The 15,602-nt window shown below is 44.9% G+C and overlaps 1 protein-coding gene across 1 annotated transcript in view; it reads left to right on the forward strand.

Moving 5' to 3' along the window:
- Window positions 1–15,602, forward strand: part of LOC109472902 (IgGFc-binding protein-like) — a 39,133-nt gene that overhangs the window by 20,744 nt on the left and 2,787 nt on the right. Inside the window, exons 32-53 of the mRNA XM_019772768.1 lie at window positions 113–243; window positions 628–917; window positions 1,720–1,919; window positions 2,431–2,566; window positions 2,985–3,142; window positions 3,580–3,686; window positions 4,003–4,124; window positions 4,564–4,712; window positions 5,149–5,289; window positions 5,685–5,799; window positions 6,187–6,300; window positions 6,729–6,961; window positions 7,899–8,033; window positions 8,446–8,591; window positions 9,585–9,749; window positions 10,579–10,700; window positions 11,982–12,181; window positions 12,595–12,730; window positions 13,294–13,433; window positions 13,928–14,099; window positions 14,739–14,855; window positions 15,226–15,442. Of these exons, the coding sequence (XP_019628327.1) occupies window positions 113–243; window positions 628–917; window positions 1,720–1,919; window positions 2,431–2,566; window positions 2,985–3,142; window positions 3,580–3,686; window positions 4,003–4,124; window positions 4,564–4,712; window positions 5,149–5,289; window positions 5,685–5,799; window positions 6,187–6,300; window positions 6,729–6,961; window positions 7,899–8,033; window positions 8,446–8,591; window positions 9,585–9,749; window positions 10,579–10,700; window positions 11,982–12,181; window positions 12,595–12,730; window positions 13,294–13,433; window positions 13,928–14,099; window positions 14,739–14,855; window positions 15,226–15,442 (3,446 nt within the window). The remainder of the gene's footprint in view (window positions 1–112; window positions 244–627; window positions 918–1,719; window positions 1,920–2,430; window positions 2,567–2,984; window positions 3,143–3,579; window positions 3,687–4,002; window positions 4,125–4,563; window positions 4,713–5,148; window positions 5,290–5,684; window positions 5,800–6,186; window positions 6,301–6,728; window positions 6,962–7,898; window positions 8,034–8,445; window positions 8,592–9,584; window positions 9,750–10,578; window positions 10,701–11,981; window positions 12,182–12,594; window positions 12,731–13,293; window positions 13,434–13,927; window positions 14,100–14,738; window positions 14,856–15,225; window positions 15,443–15,602) is intronic.

A 15,602-nucleotide genomic window follows, 5' to 3' on the forward strand; every position in this document is an offset into this window, starting at 1 on the left:
AAAAATCATTGCTGTGCTAGGCATGGTACTACCATAAAGTTCTACCGTAAAATCATAATCATAAGTTCTACCGTAAACTCATAGTGGTCTGACTCCACACTTGGCCTTGCAGATGAACCAGGTTAGCGGCTTGTGTGGCGACTTTAACGGCGAGAAGGACGACGACAAAGTCAAGAAAGACGGCAGCCTGACTACCAACATTCGGGAGTTCGCCGAGAGCTGGGTCACGGAGGACGACCCCTAGTGAGTGCCATATTACAGTGTTTTTTTTAGTAATTGCAGGGTTAAAATTTCACTTAAAACAGTTTTTCTATCTTTCAAATTATACTTAAAGTCACTTTTTCATGTTTCACATGTTTGACACTGCTCTGTGGCATGTTATGTGGCAAGAACGCACGCGTGTACGATATGGCCGTCCACGCTACTGGAAAAGGTCTCAGTCCTTGGTCGTGGTCCAATTGAAAAGAGCGAGGTGATTTTTCCGGTACTGTAACAGTAAAAATGTATACTGTAGATATAAGCGTCTTTCTTTCCTGCCACGACTAGTGGGAGATTAGGTCTTCCGGGAGCTAAAACTGCACCTAGATCAATCTAAAATTCCTTTTTCTCTTTTTTTCCCTCCAATAGCTGCCTTCCAGACGAAGTTGCCGCAGAATTCGACCTAGCCCAAGCCGACCAAGCCCTTCTTCAGGACGTAGAAAGCGTGACCAACTGCGGAAGACTGACCGACACGGCCGGAAGCTTCGGGCAGTGCGCGCGGTCCGTGGAGCCGGCCGGGTTCTTCGACTCTTGTGTTTACGACATGGCTGCGTTTGGAGGGGAGAGGGACATGCTGTGTCAGAGCCTGCAGGCCTACGCCGACGCGTGTGCGGAGAACGGCATCATGGTGGCCACATGGAGGAACGAGTCCTTCTGCCGTAAGTCTTCCGCATTTTGTTTTACAGACTAAGTAACTAACTAACCAATTAAGAACCTGCAGGCCTACGCCGACGCGTGTGCGGAAAATGGCATTATGGTGGCCACATGGAGGAACGAATCCTTCTGTCGTAAGTTTTACAGACTAACTAACGCACAAACCTTGACATCATTGTCATCATCTCAATGACAAGTTAGCCTCCATCGGGCATGAAAGCGGCTGGAAAGCGTAGAGATTGACCAAATAGACAGATATCATGCCAGAGGAGTTGTTCCGGCAAACTGTACTTTATAGCGGACAAACTCCCCTGGTATGTTATCGTATGATAGGCTGCTTCTAGGTATTTATTTAGTGGTACCAAAAAGGGGGATCCTCACGGATCTTGTTTTCGTGCTATTTCAAGTTTTCAAGTATGTAATGATGATGATGTGTATCAAATTCTTCTCATACAGAAAAATTATATATTTATGCCACGCTGTAATTGCATTGGATGTCTTTAACGTTTCTAACATGTTCCCCGTAGCCCTGATGTGCCCACCCAACAGCCGCTACGTACGTATACAGCCCCTGCACCTCCGCCTGTCCTGCCATGTGTACGGACAATTTCCTAATGTTTAACGCCCAAATGTTTAATGTTTCTGTGATGTTTAACGTTTCTGTCCTGTTCCCTCCAGCCCTGATGTGCCCACCCAACAGCCGCTACACGCCCCGCTCCTCCGCCTGTCCTTCCACCTGCTCAAACATGGAGCCTTAGACGTAGTATACAAGGCCCAGGATTAACATTTCTTTCCTGTTCCCTCCAGCCCTGATGTGCCCGCCCAACAGCCGCTACACGCCCTGTTCCTCCGCCTGTCCCGCCACCTGCTCAGACATGGACGCACCCCGACTCTGCCCGCACGCATGCGTGGAAGGCTGCGAGTGCGAGGAAGGCTTCGTGCTGAGCGGACAGGACTGCGTTCCCGTCGAGCAGTGCGGCTGCACCATGTTTGGGAACTATTATCAGGTAAGCCAAAAAAAAGTGACTCAAGCATTTGGATATGATTTTGGAAACGGCCAGACATTTAAGGTAGCATCCACTAACTTTCGTCAGTGACACTGGAGACCTGTCAGAAAAGCAGTGTCACTCACGAAAGGTGGTGGATGCCATCATGTGTGGCTCTCCCCAAACACGGAATCTCCATCTAACGTCCTATCCGAGGGACGTCCCCAATCAAAGCTATATACTCATTTCCACAGGAGTAAAGTGATAAAAGTCACATAAAGTGCCTTTCCAAAGGACAAAACAGATCAGATCATTTTGGTGGATTTGAACCCAGGACCTATGGGTTCTGGGCCAACCAACCATTACTCTAAACGACCAAGAGAAGCAGATTAAACTTACAGCAAATACCATGCAAGAAAAATTGACTTAACTCAACCAATGGATTATAGCCTATCACATAAGAACGGAGGTAAAAATTTTCTCATTTGGAAGTATTAGGGTAATGGTCTGAAGTATCCGATTTCTTGTTAAGCTTGGAGAAGAGTGGGGAGAGGAGGGAAACCGGCGGTGCATCTGCGGGGAGAATAACGAGATCCAGTGCGCGGTGGTGGAGTGTGCTCCCGGGACCTCCTGGTACGTCCAGGACGGCAGGCTGGGCTGCCACGCAAGTAGGTCCAACTTTTACTGTCATTTCCTAACCTTCCTAAAGGACTTAGTATAGAAAAAACGGCAAAAATAGGGTTGCCAGGTTTCCAGAAATGTACAGCTTGAGCTTGTTTCCCACTTCCCAAAATCGCCACTAGCTTGCTTTGACAGTTGATAAACGGATGAACACGCGTGTCTAAAATACTAAGCCTGGTTACCAAACCTACTTCAGTTAGAAACAGACTTGGTAACCAGGCTACTAGACATAAGTTGAACAGTCAAAAATTTGGAGAAGTCTCTTTCGTCTTCTCCGCAATTGTGGCCTAGTTGCCAAACCTATTTTAGCTCCAGAGTCTCTTTTGTCCTATCCGCAAACGAATAGGTTTGGTAACCAGGATACTAGACACCAGGCAACTGAACTGTTGTTGTGTTGACCCCCAGTGTTGCCTGAGCCTATGACAAAGTGCCCTGACGGCTGGCTGACGCATGCCGGCTCCTGCTACAAGTACGTGGTGGGCGAGACCACCTGGCACGACGCGCGGCAGGACTGTCTGCAGAGCGGAGGCGACCTGGTCAGCATCAACTCACAGGAGGAATGGGTAAGACTTATCTTATCACCATTATCTTTGTTAACTCTTCGTACGATCTGAATGTACGGCAAAGCAGACGCGTTTACACGTAGGAAAAATTCAACATTCTAAGTTTTCGTACCCTCGCGTCCGTAGGCGATTGTCACACGTCAGGATTTTGTCAGTAAATTGGGTCTCCGTGCATGGACTTTGGGGATTTGTTTGCTTGAGCGTCCGCTGTTGTTTAATAAATACAGTAGGGTCACAGGAGGTGAGGGGAAATGGTGTAACCGAAGACTGACAGGAAGGCTGGATTGGAGGCCAAAATGGTCCCTCAAAGGCGTTGACGAAAGGTCGACAAACTGGAGGTCAAAACGGTCTTCCCGTAGGCTGGAAGGAGTTGAATGGCACGCACGAAGGAGGAACTTAGGAACTCAAAGCTTGCATGTTTTGATTTGTTTTCTCAGACCTGGGTGCTCGCCCAGAAGCCTGACGGGAAATACTGGATCGGTTTCCATGACAACGGCAAGGAGGGTTCTTTCGAATGGAGCGATGGAAGCCCCGTGATGGTCACGTGAGTAAAGAAATCTGCACTACTGTTGCAATTGATGGGAAGCTTCGAGGTTAAAGCTTTTCACTAATAAAACTAAATATACCACCGAGTACATTTTACCATAATTGGTTGTTGAAATTTGTTACGAAACCAATTACAATTATTTTCAAGAAAATTAGAGATTATTTTCGTCATTGTACACCAGATACTGTCGTGTCAATGCTTTCAACTCTTTGTTCTCTTAACTCTTAATTCTGAGCACGTCCTCTATTTAACCATGATTGGTCAAATCACATTTCAAGGAAATGAGGATTTTTTCCGCCATTGTATTCACCAGATACTGGGGTGCAGGTGAGCCTAATGACCAGATTGACGAAGACTGTACAGAGATCATCGGGGACACGTGGAACGACCAAAGCTGCACAGACACCATCAACTACATCTGTGAGATCACTGTTGGTAAGTAAGAAGCATCATCACCCATCATCCTTCATTGTGCAGTGACGGGGGCAGATACAGACTTCCAATCGACGCTGATTACCAATAATAGATATGTTGATTTAAGGTACTCAGATAACGTTGCATTTACTTTTATTTACGATCGGACACGAACCATATACCAGCATTTACTCGATTGCACGTTTTTGTATCGTGTGTGTAAATATATGTGCATAATTTATCAGGATGTAAACTTTCTATATTTTTGACATATTTTTGACTCTTACCTCTCTCCTCATGAAAAGAGGCCTGCAGGTCAATTTGAGGTTCTCATGAATAAAGTATGGTTCAAACAAACAAATGTGACATTTTTTTAAGAAAGCTGTATTTAAAGCTGACCTTTTGATAAAGAAATATTGATTTCTGTAACGATTGTGTCATTTCTTATGCTGGAAATCAGGTGAAGCCCTTGACGCCCGTGAGTGTCCGGACGGCTATCACGAGTTTAACGCGCAGTGCTACATGTTCTCCGCCAACAAGATGGCGTACCACGACGCAGAGAAGAACTGTCTTGACCAGGGGGCGACTCTGGCTGTCATCAAGGATCAGGTCTGTAGAAAAGCTCATTTGTATTAAATTTTCTAACATTACAAAGAAGGATTAAACTTCAACACAAGAAAGGGATGGACTTACCCTACTAAATATTCTGGACAAGTCCTAAATAACCCGATTGCGTAATCTCTTGACCTCCTACACTATGGCCAATCAACGCCCAAGTACAGAGAAGGGGGCCGATATCGACTTCTATTCACCTTTGACCTATTGCTCATTAGCCCACCGCTTATGGTTTGTCTGATTCTGACAAGTGAGAAGTAGACATGTTTCATTTTACATGGCTATATACGAAGAAAAGTAGAATCTATAAAAGCTGTAGACCGTCTGGAAGGGCCCAAGAATAGAAAAGTAGAGAATACTTCGAGACACAAGCTCTTTTTAAAAATCTTGTATTCACTGACTGAATTATTGAAATGCTGTTTCATTTTAGTTCACCCACAACTACCTGGTGACTCACATCCGGAACACGGTGGACGAATCTCATTGGTTCGGGCTGAATGACAGACAGACGGAGGGAACGTGGGCGTGGCCTGATGGTGGCGCACTCGGAGACTTCAACGTCTGGCACTCGGTAAGGGAACTAGTCAGAGGTTTCCTATGTTAGATAATGATATCTAGTACACTTCACTTTGTGTCAAATAGTGGGGAAACCTAGTCATTTCAAACAGCTATTTTGTCAAATGATGTTGCTGCCTAGTCATTTCTGTGAGCTAGTAAAGGTAAACAAGCTTGTTAGAGTCATTCATCGTTAAACTACAATCGGGTGAGTAATACAAACACCCTTCAAGCGTTTCTGGTCACACCTGAAGAAAAGTGTAAAAGCTAGTCTGTTTAGAGTAGAATAACTCTACATCGCTGTACACGATAGCTACATGTATACGCGTGATATATGTACATGCACATTGTACGTGATTACTGTCTTGTATATGTTACTGTACTAAACGTGTGTCTAAATTTGTTGACCAGAGGGAGCCTAACAGTGCAGGAGATGAAGACTGTGGAGAACTGAGGAAGGTTTATGCCTATGACTGGAACGACTTGAGCTGCACAGCCCAGCAGCACTACATCTGCCAACTCAATGGTAAGTTCAATATGCTCTTTACTCTCATGACATTACTGTAGGACAAAGAAAGTACAACGTAAGGGGGAAAATAGAACCAGGCAGCCACAAGGATCTAAGACAACAATAGACAGCTGAATATTGTATGAAAAAAGCACGAATATCCCACGAGTCACACTTTAGTTTACAATCGTATGAGAATCATGCAATGGATTTGACCAGGTCCTACAACTACAAAGCATTGTGTCTTTCGCATGGTCTACAGCAACTAAACATAGCCAGGTGGATACAAGTTAATTAAGCCACGTACAGGTATATCAATAAATATCATAAAAGTTCCCATGACCAGAGGTTTTCTCCATTTTGTCTAAATGAGATAGAATAAGCCTACAATGTATTTCCCCCCAGCTCCCACAGCTATTGTCCACGTGCCGAGTGCTGATGACGCTGCGCTGATGACAGACCCACTGGAGGTGGCCATGCACGACCTGTGTATGGACGAACCACTCTGCCCCACAGAAGGTATGGGATATGTACACTGTATTACGGGCATAACAAATATGAAATATTTCAGAGTCCGGTTTATCAACTAGTCACCCAGTCGAATGAATTTTCAGGAAAATACAAAATCCCCATTCATGAAATCGTATCGAGAAGAGAATGGTCAAGTACATTGTACTTGGCCATTAACCAACAGATAATAGAATGTGCCTTTATCTACAGATAATGACGGTGCGTTGATCAAATACACCGTCTTTTGAGTTATACTGAATGGTGTAATGATAGAAACTATATATACATGTATATCTATTCCCCATCTAATACGATAACTGGCTACGTTGGTTCTACGGACACTCTAAGGACGACCTGGATGCAATTTCGTCTTAACCCATTCAAGTACGATTTCCAAAGGTCCTGCTAAACTTTCAATTGAAAACACTTCTCCACAGGAGTAGGGGAATGCCGAGCGTGGGGCGACCCTCACTACATCTCGTTTGACGGCAGGAGGACGGACTTCCAGGGCATCTGCACCTACGTGCTGGCGGAGAGCACCACGGGAACGCACTTCCGCGTCTCCGCCAAGAACGAACATCGCCACAACAACCGGGTGTCCTTCGTCAGCCGGGTGGACGTGGAGGTGTACGGGCACAAGGTGTCTTTGGAGAAGGGCAAGAAGGTTAAGGTAGGTGAAAGTTCAAGTTCAAAAGAAAACGTTTTAGCTTACTGAAGAGCTAGTCTCCTACTGCACGTGACAGGGAAGATAGAAGGCATTTAATGCCTACTAAATAAATGAACGAGCATCGCCACAACCGGGTGTCGTTTGTTAGCAGGGTGGACGTGGAGGTGTACGGACATAAGGTGTCTTTGGAGAAGGGCAAGAAGGTCAAGGTAGGTGAAAGTTTAAAGTTCAAGTTCAAAGTGGTCTCCGTGAAGGACGAGAATTGACGCAACAACAGGGTGTCCTTCGTCAGCCGAGTGGACGTGGAGGTGTACGGACACAAGGTGTCTTTGGAGAAGGGCAAGAAGGTCAAGGTAGGTGAAAGTTGAACGTCCAATTGTTCAAAGTTCAAGTTCAAAGTTCGAGTTCAAAGTGATCGTGAAGAACGAGAATTGACACAACAACAGGGTGTCCTTCGTCAGCCGAGTGGACGTGGAGGTGTACGGACATAAGGTGTCTTTGGAGAAGGGCAAGAAGGTTAAGGTAGGTGAAAGTTCAAAGTTCAAGTTCAGTCTGCCGCTGCTCGTGACAGAGAAGAGGGAAGACATTTACTGTAGGTAAATAGTCACAGGACTTACCGTGAAGGGCTTATACATGGCTTAGCTGAGACTCTGGCCATGGACAGAGCAAGATGGAGATTCCAGATGGAAGGGAGTAAGGGACCAGTTTCTGGCCTCAGCACATACATGTAGGCAGGCAGGCAAATAGACTTCACATTGCCTCTCTGAAGTGTGACGTCAACACTGGGTCAAAGGTATCTGGTAAACGATGCCAGCCCCCGTCGCGGGACAGTCTACTGAAGAAGATCAGAGTGACAGGTCGAAAGCTCTAGATGAGAACTTTTTTTTTGTGTTTGATCAAAACTTTTAGCTTTGAAAATGTTTGTAACCGTGTTCCCCAGGTTGACGGTATCCAGCGCACCTTGCCAGTGTGCCTGGGCCGAGCTGTGGTGAAGCTGAGTGGCAACAACCTGGTCTTCTACACCGACTTCTGCCTCAAGGTCATCTACAATGGCAACGCACTGGTGGATGTCAAGGTAACGTGGTGACAAACATCTTGAAGTTCATAATTCATCATTGCTGCATTTTGGCGTTTGGCACAGGGGTGGGCCATCAATGTCTTTCACGTTTTTTTTGTCTTTTGTTGTCAGTTGCGCCCCTCCTATCCACAACCCGTCTCTGTAATGTCCCGCTGGACCATCCTCTTCCAAGTCATTGCTTGGCCTCCCGTCTTCCTTTTAGCTGCGAACACCTAATAGTTCAGCGCCTCCCTAGGAGGCTTTAGCCCCCAACTGTTCAGGAATGTTACATGATGATTCTTTACGTAACGCTTCATGTGAAACCACTGCATTTAGCGCACATGGACAAGAACGTGCAAAGAAAGATCATTCTTTATACAAGAATGAGCCACCTTGTGTTTACACATGAATCTTCGTTTGATTCTTGTAGATCCCGTCGATATTCAGCGGCCAGACGAAGGGTGTCTGCGGCAACTTTAACGGACAGCAAGACGACGACAGAGTCTCTCCCCTGGGCATGGCCACCACAGGAGTGGTGGAGTTTGGGGAAAGCTGGAGGACCCATGATGATCCCAGGTGAGTCCAAACAAGAAAAAAAACCCAAGCCTCTGTGAAGAATTGGGAGTTGTAGTGGAGATCTTGGTTTATGCATTACACATATTTTTCATAATTTTCCTGATGATTTTGTATACATTTTCCCACTGGCTTGAATGAGGTAACGGACATGCAGCAAGCTGGGGAGTCAGGAAATGACCCCCCAGCTTCCTGCCAGTCTGTGGTTATACCATTTCCCCACACACTTCCTGTCCTGACTGCCATCCAGGGGGCTCCTTGCATTGCACCCTGGCTGACCCAATAAAAAAACGTTTTTCAGATCAGCGAGCGCAAGGTGCCCCAAAAGGATGGCACCCAGACCATGCTTTTGTCCAATCCTCGAAAAATACATGTGAATAAAACTAAGATGAATAACTAAGAAAATATTGTCCGTTGTCCCAGTTGCCCGTTGGCTCCAGAACTACCGGAATACCCAGCCCATCTGAACCAGTCCCTTGTACAAGAGGTGGAGAGTGTGACTAACTGTGGTCAGCTCACCGACGCCAGTGGTATCTTCGGTGCCTGCTAACAATGTAGTCCCAAACAGAAAGTTACAAATAAAGATAAATAACTCCGAACATGTTTCCCCAGCTGCCCATTGGCTCCTGAGCTGCCAGAAGACCCAGCCCATGTGAACCAGGCGCTTGTACAAGAGGTGGAGAGTGTGACCAACTGTGGGCAACTCGCCAACAGCAATCTTTGGTGGCTGCTAACAATGTAGTCCCAAAACGTTAAGTTAAATGTTACGATAAATAACGACGTAAATATTTCAAATATTTCTCCTAGTTGTCCGTTGGCCCCAGAGCTGCCAGAAGATCCAGCCCATGTGAACCAGGCCCTTGTACAAGAGGTGGAGAGTGTTACTAACTGTGGACAGCTCACCGACGTCAGGTGCCTCTTCCGTGCCTGCTAACAATGTAGTCCCAATCGTTAAGGTACAAATATAGATAAATAACTCAGAACATGTTTCCCCAGTTGTCCGTTGGCTCCAGAGCTACCAGAAGACCCTGCCCATGTGAACCAGGCCCTTGTACAGGAGGTGGAGAGTGTCACTAACTGCGGACAACTCACTGACGGCAGGGGAATGTTCGGCGCCTGCTTCTCAGTGGTGGATCCATCTAATTACTTCGATGCATGCAAGTAGGTGTATACAGGCTATATTAAGCAAACGCGTCGGCATAACACACTGCATCTGTATGAAACTCGGGGTTTTCACGGTTTTCAGAAATTTTGCCTGCTATATTTTCCGACATAACATTTCCAAAGGTGTACACAAAATGTAAAACTGAAATAAAGTAAAATGAAACGTTCTTTCAAAGTGTCATGCACATGCATAGGGACAATACACTATGGATTTTGCCCTCACTGGCACAATATGTTCTACAAACGTGCATATTTAGCGTGATTTTAACAATCTTTGTTAGTTTTACCAATTGTTCCACTACTTGAGAACATAAGGGGAAGCAAGCAAAAACATTGTCATCTAGCTGGGGATAAATGAAGACTTAAGCCTTGCATTACAGATATCAGAAGCGTATATATATTTCCCTGTAACCACACATGTGTAGATATGTAAATATTGTACTTTTTTTTATATTCCGAAACATGCAATCACAAGACGTGGTGACGGCACACTCAAGTTTTTTCAACTTATATTAATGCCGCCACCAACACAGGGACAGTACAAAACTCATTTACACCTGAGCGAAGTGAGGAAAGTCGTGTAAAGTGCCTTTCCCAAGGGCACAAGATCGGTGGCATGTCAGGGCTCGAACCCGGGACTCTTAGTTCCGAGTCGCGCACTCTGCCGCTACGCCACACGACCGAAGCATCTAGGTTCTGATCGGTTTTCCTGTAGATACGACATGCTTAAGTCTACACGCCACGTGCAGTCTTATCATACATACTAACTAAAGCCTTGTACAAAATGCATTACAGATCAAGCACCTCTGTTCTATTTCTCCTATAGATACGATATGTTGATGTTCGACGGCAGCCAGGCTCTGATGTGTGAAAACCTGGAGGCTTATGCCGAGGCATGCGCACAAGCAGGCATCCCGATCACTGGATGGAGAACTGAGCACATGTGTCGTAAGATCTTTTCTTAAATACTTTTAACTTTGGTGGGATATCCCACCGCTGCCACCATTGTAGAAACTTTATTGCATGTTCATTCCCCGGAGGGATAAATGCATGGATGTACAATGTACTAGAGAGTACTACAACAATAGTAATATAAAAGGCTAACATTAGGTCTAAAGTATACAATGCTAAAAATAAGATAAAAAGAAATATAAATATAAGTTGTATTGATCTAAGTTCTAATGGCTTCTTCTCTCTTTTTGAAACATTTTGAAATATACTTACATACTTCATTGATGACGTCTATATTTGTACATGATATGATATATTTAAAGGTGTCTTCCTTTGATAATGTTTTACATTTTTTGTCGAGCTTAATTGAACTGAACAGTGATTTACGTTCGTTATCATATAATTTACAGTCAAGCATAAAATGCGATTCATCTTCAATACACGAATTGTTACAGAATGTACACAGTCTATCTTGTAACGGTGTACGGCTATGCCTGCCAGATTCTATGTGTAGAGGGTGGTCGCTAATACGGAGTTTACACATGGCTCTGCGGTTTTCAAAATTTGGGATGTCTAAATATGGTTCTCTGTCGTATAGTACTTTGAATGTTTTGTATGTTCTCAGTTTGTTGCCTTGATTTTTCCTTTGCCCTTGTGCTTGTAGTGCTGAGTTGAATTTCTGGATGAATATATCTTTTAATCTTTGTCTTAGTTCATGCAGATGGAATGGTTTGTTAATATAGTCATGTGTATATAGGCAGGCATAGCCGGACTCCTCTAAAATTGTCTTCATGTTCAACAACCAACAGGGTACTTTACATTGTAATAGTACGAGAGTGAGACCGATCAAGACCGATCAAGTGTTAAAAGAAGTGTAAGCTTTTAAAACGGGGTTATCGTGGTAACTGTGAGGAATACAACAGACATGACTAAAAACTAGGCCTGGGACGATATAGGCTTCTGGCACTTTTTAACTTGGCTAAAAAATCGCATTTGATGCGTAAGAATAGAGCTTAAGTGCAAGGAAAAGACACCTGATTGCATTTTATTGTTCTGCGTACATCCATATTTGTTTGAATGTGAAGATTAGTCATCCCGGGTTGAAAACTTGAATCAATAAAGTTGTGACTTTTCTAGTTCGAAATTCTTATCCAGTGGAAAAGTCTAAAGCACAACTTTATTGATCCATATTCGTTGTACATTATTTGACATTTTAGTATGCAATCACAGCAAAAGACATGTTATCATTTCAGTGTCCATTCTGTACCTTTTTTTCAGCCCTGATGTGCCCGCCCAACAGCCACTACAGTCCCTGCACCTCCGCCTGTCCCGCCATGTGTACGGACCTCAATGCGCCTGCGCGCTGTAACAGCCCCTGTCTGGAGGGGTGCGAGTGTGACGAGGGTTACGTCATGAGTGGTGACGCATGCGTACCAAAGGATCAGTGTGGCTGCGTTCATAACGGCAACTATTATGCTGTAAGTGATAATTGATTAAAAAATTGATTGTTCATTAAATGCAGAGTCTTTGGAAGAAATGTTCATGTATTAGCTGTATGATAACCAAGTAGCCGACCTACCCTGATCAAAATATAAAAACACCTGTATTAACATTAATTGCCAAATAACCACTGTGACAATAGATCTAGAAATGTGGACCAATTATGTAGAAATTATTGCATGTTGAAATCAAATAAGGTTGACTCCAATTGATTAATCTATTTTGAATTTGCATTTGATTAAAGAAAACCAGTTTAACAGTTCAACAATGCCCCTTTTAATTCATGTATGGCATATACGCTCAGTAAGTAATAAGAGCACTTAAGAGATCATAAGTCTCAAAACTCGGTCATGATGATCAATGGCAGTAAATATGTTTTCCTGATGTTTAGTTGGCTGAAGAGTGGGGAGAAGGTGACAACAGGATGTGCAAGTGTCACCTCGGGAATGAGGTACAGTGTATCGAGGTGGCCTGCGCACAGAACGAGCACTGGGCAGTCGTGGACGGAGAACTGGCCTGCTACAACCGTATGTTGGTCTTGTTTAGTTTGCTAATACATTGTAGTAAGTAGATATTATTTCTAGGGATACATCTACAGTTGCTTCTGTTTGGGGGATTAAAAATGTCTATCGTGTTGAAAACGATTCAACTACATGTACAGTGTAGGTATCGTGGACAGTGCAGTCTGGGTAGACGCTTGCCTTAGTCTGTAGCGTCTCCTGTCTTTGTTGGGGCATAGGAACTGTTGCAATTACATGTAGCCTGGATGCCAGACCAATAGCACACTAGGCTAAGAGTTGTTAGACAGCGTGTAGGGGCCTAACTGAGGGGGGCTGTGGTATAATTTCCTTGGGAGCATGTTGGTCCTGAAGCCAAAGACCTGGCCTGTGTAGGCTCTGGAAACAGTCTGGTACCCGGGCTAGTTGCAATGCCCTGATACCCTTTTCTGTTATATAACTATATATTTCCAGTCGAGCCTTTAATGAAGTCGTGCCTTACCATCGTGTTCTGTGTTATAACTACATCAATGCAACAGCAAATACCCATAGTAAGCAAAATTGTCATAATGGCTATGTTATTATGTTTCCAGTGGAGCCCCTGTGTAAGAGCAGGTTCACAGGCACCAGTAAACAGTACCGCTGGGACGTGGGCCGGCTGAACACCAACACCTTCACGTTTGAGGTGAAGGCCAGGGGAGACGCACATCTGTCCCTCTCACCGGCTAACAGGGTCAGCACTTTACTGTTCTTACGATTACAATTTTTAAAATAAGAAAATCAGCCTAGCAGCATGAGCTCCATGTACAACAAGCTAAATACGAATGCCTTACAAATTATGTGGCAGAACATCAACTTTACATGCAAAGCAAACTCAGGCAAAGCTATACAAATAAATGCCTATGTAAACAAGTGAAAGTAAACAAGAACGTCCTATTATCTATGTTTTATTTTATCTATTTATTTATTAATTTTGACTGAAGGATCAAGGCTGCCCAACATCCTTGGTAGTCCCTCTTGTGACACTTTTATATGGCTTCTGGGCCCAAAACTAGCGCGGGATTATCATTAAGGCGAACCTTGAGGCTAATAGTAATATGAGATGGGTTCGCCAGGCCTCTCCTTTTGCTCTCCCAAAACACGGGACTTTTGTTACCTATGTGGAATGGGATTTGATATGAACAAATGAACTGTTTGAATGAAAAATGCGACACTCTCTCTTCTCAGGACATGGACGATGTTTACGAGATCGTGCTTGGTAGCCATGGCAACTCGCGGAACTCGATCCGGCGGAGGGCGGACGGTGAGGACCTGGTTGTGCTGCAGGAGCATGGCGTCGTCACGGCCCGGAGGTTTCGCAAGTTCTGGGTCTCCATCGAGAACGGGCGCATCGCTATCGGTACGTCTTTGCCCAGGGGGATGCATAACTCCCTAAAGTTGTTACCTCCTGGTAGAGAGGTATTGTCTTGGGTTGTTAGCCTAGTGTCTAGTCTTTTGTTGTTGGGGTGTGCTAATGGTGAGGAGGGCGGTTCTTCAAGTTTTGGGTCTCCATCGAGAACGGGCGCATCGCAATCGGTATGTCTTTGAGGAGGGGGATACGTAACTCGATTTAGTTGTTTCCTCATGGTACGGAGGTATTGTTTTTGGGGTCCTTGTCCTATTAGCGTAGTGTCTAGTCTTTCGTGGATGGGGTGCGATAACGACGAGGACCACAAGATCTGGGACGTATTGCAATATTGGTATGTCTCTGCAATGTGAAGCCAAATTCCTGCCCCTGCCAAATAATTTCCCCTGGCACAAAGCTTAGATTTGTATATATTTTTTATGCATGAAACTAAAATTCATCATATGTCCTTGTGATTGTATTACGTGTTCCATTTGTGGTCATTGGTAATCATTTGAACAGAACGCTTGTTCTATTTGGGGCCATCGGTAGTCATTTGAACAGAATGCGTGTTCTGTTTGGGGTCACCGACGGCCATTCTAACAGATGATGCAAAGGATTTAAAATATGACATTTGTACTTTGTATGTTACAGGAAGCTACATGGGCCCCGCCTTCATGGAATGGACTGATCCGAACCCTCTGGCTGCCAGGTATGTGGGGTACACCACTGCAGAGGGCAACACCGGGGAGTGGCGCTTCTGTGATATGGGTAGGTTTCAACATTACCAAACATTTCCACTTTACCAAAAGCTACTATTATACGGTAGTGCAACCTGTACTAGTGATCACATCTAAAACTGCAAGGCTCTAAGGATAGCCTGGGTGCCATCATTCGTAGTTACTGCCGGCCCCCTACTGTTGCTAGCTACCACGGCCTTCCGAACGAAGGGAGCCTTGGGTAACTACGGAGGATGGCACCCTAAGGCAGCCTTTCCTTTACAACAAGAGCCGATATGAATGTTTAGGACACATGCACGAATATCCTAAGAATTGTGCTATCAGTTTGCGATTGTACAACGATTGTAAGACACAAGACATATGGCCATGCCCTAACAGAACACCATGTCTGTCTCCCGCAGACAACAGTGCGTTCCAGGCCGGTGACGAGGTGGTGGACCTGGTCGACCCTATCGAGCCAAACGGGGAGATTTTCCTGCCCCTGCCTGACGGTGTGCAGAGCGACGTGCCCATGCTCACGCCTAACGACATCCTGGCTGAGTCCATGAACACCGTGGCCATTGAACAGGCTACCTGTCACTCTGTGGGAGACCCTCACTACAGGACTTTCGACGGAAAGTAAGTTTTCATAGACTTACAAATATCATGTAAAACGCGACTCGTGGACTTATAAAAATAGTCCATAAAAATATGAAATGATTTGAATTGAGCGAGCTCATGAACACAGTGCCCACCGACCAGGCTACCTGTCACTCTGTGGGCGATCCACACTACAGGA

This window comes from Branchiostoma belcheri, unplaced genomic scaffold, assembly GCF_001625305.1.
Source record: "Branchiostoma belcheri isolate BF01 breed outbred unplaced genomic scaffold, Haploidv18h27 scaffold29, whole genome shotgun sequence".
Classification (NCBI taxonomy): domain Eukaryota; kingdom Metazoa; phylum Chordata; class Leptocardii; order Amphioxiformes; family Branchiostomatidae; genus Branchiostoma; species Branchiostoma belcheri.